The sequence below is a fragment of the Lactuca virosa genome, chromosome 2, assembly GCF_052849685.1.
Source record: "Lactuca virosa cultivar CGN04683 chromosome 2, Lactuca_virosa_CGN04683_v6, whole genome shotgun sequence".
Classification (NCBI taxonomy): domain Eukaryota; kingdom Viridiplantae; phylum Streptophyta; class Magnoliopsida; order Asterales; family Asteraceae; genus Lactuca; species Lactuca virosa.
Genome location: NC_136427.1, coordinates 258,180,153 through 258,183,373, shown reverse-complemented (window position 1 = coordinate 258,183,373; position 3,221 = coordinate 258,180,153). Strand labels below are relative to the sequence as shown.

The 3,221-nt window shown below is 26.4% G+C and overlaps 1 protein-coding gene across 1 annotated transcript; it reads left to right on the top strand.

The window, feature by feature from the left end:
- Positions 1-1,472: 1,472 nt before the first annotated feature.
- On the top strand, positions 1,473-2,715 carry LOC145160868 (anaerobic nitrite reductase HB2-like). Its single transcript, XM_079080234.1, has 4 exons — positions 1,473-1,604; positions 1,924-2,038; positions 2,152-2,268; positions 2,392-2,715. The coding sequence occupies exons 1-4, from the start codon at positions 1,510-1,512 to the stop codon at positions 2,542-2,544; spliced, it is 480 nt and encodes a 159-aa protein (XP_078936360.1). The 5' UTR covers positions 1,473-1,509; the 3' UTR covers positions 2,545-2,715.
- The last annotated feature ends 506 nt before the right edge of the window (positions 2,716-3,221 follow it).

Below are 3,221 nucleotides of genomic sequence, written 5' to 3'. Positions count from 1 at the left end.
AAAATATTTAAAAAATGGTTACATCCATATTAGTTTTGCGAGCACATAAAGAATATATTTTTATAAAACATAAATAATCCTTGGTTTTAAATAGTATAGTTATATAATATTCAAAATCATTCGTTTTAATTTGTCATTATCACCAATAATTTGGAATAATAATTGTAAACTCTTTTTTATCAAAATCAATTATAAAAAATTTTATCGATGTTATTTACAAAAAAATACGCAATGGAAACTAACATAGCATGTAACCAATAACATGAAATACATGTTGAATAATGTTATATTGGATAGAAAAGTAGATTGTCTTTAACACAAAGAGAAAGACAAAATAAAGATACATACATATTAACAACGTTAATTGCTCTAACCGATAAATAGTTGCAATTTCTCTTTACATGCACCCAATATGAATTTACTTGCACTTACATTTGGAAAAATTGCTCTAACCGATATATATATATATATATATATATATATATATATATATATATATATATATATATATATATATATATATATATATATATATATATATATATATATATATATGGTTTTTAGTATTCTTAATAAATACATATTATTATTAACAACATTAAAAAAAATATTTGTTTTTGTTCGTTCGGACTATCACTGTATTATTTTTTTCGTTCCGCATATTCATATATTATTCTTTTGTTCGGATTATCCTATATTATTTTTTCGTTCCAACTATCCTTACGTTGTTGTTTTGGTTGGATTATCCCATGTTAGTTTTTTCATTCGGACTATTTATGTGTTATTTTTTTCGTACAGACTATTCTTGTGTTATTTTTTTCGTTCCGATATCTATGTGTTATTTTCTCGTTTGGACTATTTATGTTTTATTTTTTTATTGAATCTCTGTGTTGTTTTTTCGTTCCAACTATCATTATGTTATTCTTTTTGTTCCGGCTATTCTTGCGTTGTTTTCTTCGGTCAGATTATCCCCATTAAAAGTAAAGATACCATTATTAATAAAAAAAAATTTTCTAAAACACAAATAATTAAAAACAAAACATAATCAATTAAAAACTATAATAATAATAATAATAAATAAAACAATAGACAAAAAAAAAAAAAAAAAAAAAAAAAAAAAAAAACAGAAAAATAACAAAAAAAAATCAGAATTCCTTTAAGTCAGATTAAAAGGATTTACATTTTAAGTCATGGTATGTAAAGAAATATCCCTTTTAAATCATAATGTATAGATTAACCATGCTCTTAAATTCAAATACAGTGAAGTGACCCTTAATAAAGTCAAAAGGGCAAAACCACTTAACTATACATGCTGCCAAATGCTTTAGTTTTCATCAACAGACCAAATTTACAGTAAAGTATCATGTGGATATGTGGATATGATTCTCATTTAATCCTCACCAACCATATATATATATATATATATATATATATATATATATATATATATATATATATATATATATGAGCTAGATATATACAGAGAGATATATATATATATATATATATATGAGTTTCAGTGAGAAGCAAGAAGCATTGGTGAAGGAAGCATGGGAGATAATGAAGGAAGACATTACTGCTCTTAGTCTCTACTTCTTTACACAGTAAGTGATTATTTGGATCAATTATTTTTCGTGGAAAAAGAGTTGGATTTAACTTTATAATGTTAAAACCGATAAATATGCTTATAAATTGACAACAAGTTTTAACTTCATGAGCTTTTAAATTGGCAACAAGTTTTATAAAAGTGTTCAACTAATTTTCAGTATTTAATTTCTTTCTATATGTGACTTCAATTTTAATAATTCTTAATTTTTACCAACGACACTATCAAACTTATTTATTTTTGGAAAGAATTATACACAGAAAATGCTTCCAAAAATGGCATCAATTAATTAATTAATTAATTGATGGCAAATTAAGGGTACTGGAGATAGCACCTGCTGCAAAGGGATTGTTTTCATTTCTGAAAGACGAAGAAGAAATTCCCCTAGATAACCCCAAGCTCAAGTCCCATGCCGTTAAAGTTTTCAAGATGGTATTTAAACAAGAACAATTAAAGTAGCTACTTTTCTTGTTCATATATATTCGTTTAATTAGTAAAGCATTAATATTTATCAAGTATTTAATCATGTATGAATATGAGGGAAGACATGCGAAGCAGCAATTCAGCTGAGGGAGAAAGGAGAAGTTGTGGTTTCTGGTTCTACACTCAAATATTTGGGATCTGTTCATCTTCAGAAAGGAATTGTTGATGCTCACTTTGCGGTAATAATTAATTATTAATTAGTTGGTGATTATTTTAGAGATTTTTTATTTATGGTATAAATAGATTAAATTATGTTTTATTTAATTATATAATGAATGAATGAATGAATGAATGAATCAAAGGTGGTGAAGGAGGGAGTGTTGAGAACAGTGGAGAAGGGAGTGGGGGAGAAATGGAGTGAAGAGATGAAGGGCGCATGGTCCGAAGCTTATGATCAGTTGGCTGCTGCCATTTTAGCTGAAATGAACAAAGAGGCTGCAGAAACTACTAGCTAATGGTGTTTTATATCTTCTAGCTAATGGTGTTTGGTCTAATCATATCAATCCACGTGATATAGATTTTTTTTATGTTTTTGTCATAAAAATAATATGAATTTGCATTTGGTTGTATCAAACTGATAACTATCAATAATAAAATAAGGTCCTCTATAGTGTATAGTATCAAAATCAATTTCAAAAAGGATCTTATATTATAAGGGAAAGTTTGTGTAATATATATATATATATATATATATATATATATATATATATATATATATATATATATATATATATTTAAAGACGCTTGGCATGCACAAAGCATCCGACGATTCTTAAACTTATATCACTTGTATTTTAGAGCATTTTCATCCCGTAACATAATATGTTTAATTTATGATATAAGTTAATAAAAAAATTTATTCTTTGATCAAATATTTAAGATGATTCTTGATGAAAGCAAAATGTGTAGTGTTCTAAAAAACATTCATTAACTATTACTTTAGAATATAATCAAAGTAGTTGGCTTTTTGCAATCATTTATTTCAAAAGAAATAAAAACATATGCACCCCACAGTGGCACAGTCACATAGGGGTGTGTACAAAACCGCACAAACCGTATAAACCGTCCACACCGCACCGCATAATGCGGTTTTCAATGTTCGCGGTGCGGTTCGTGGTTTGTAGTTTTTGTA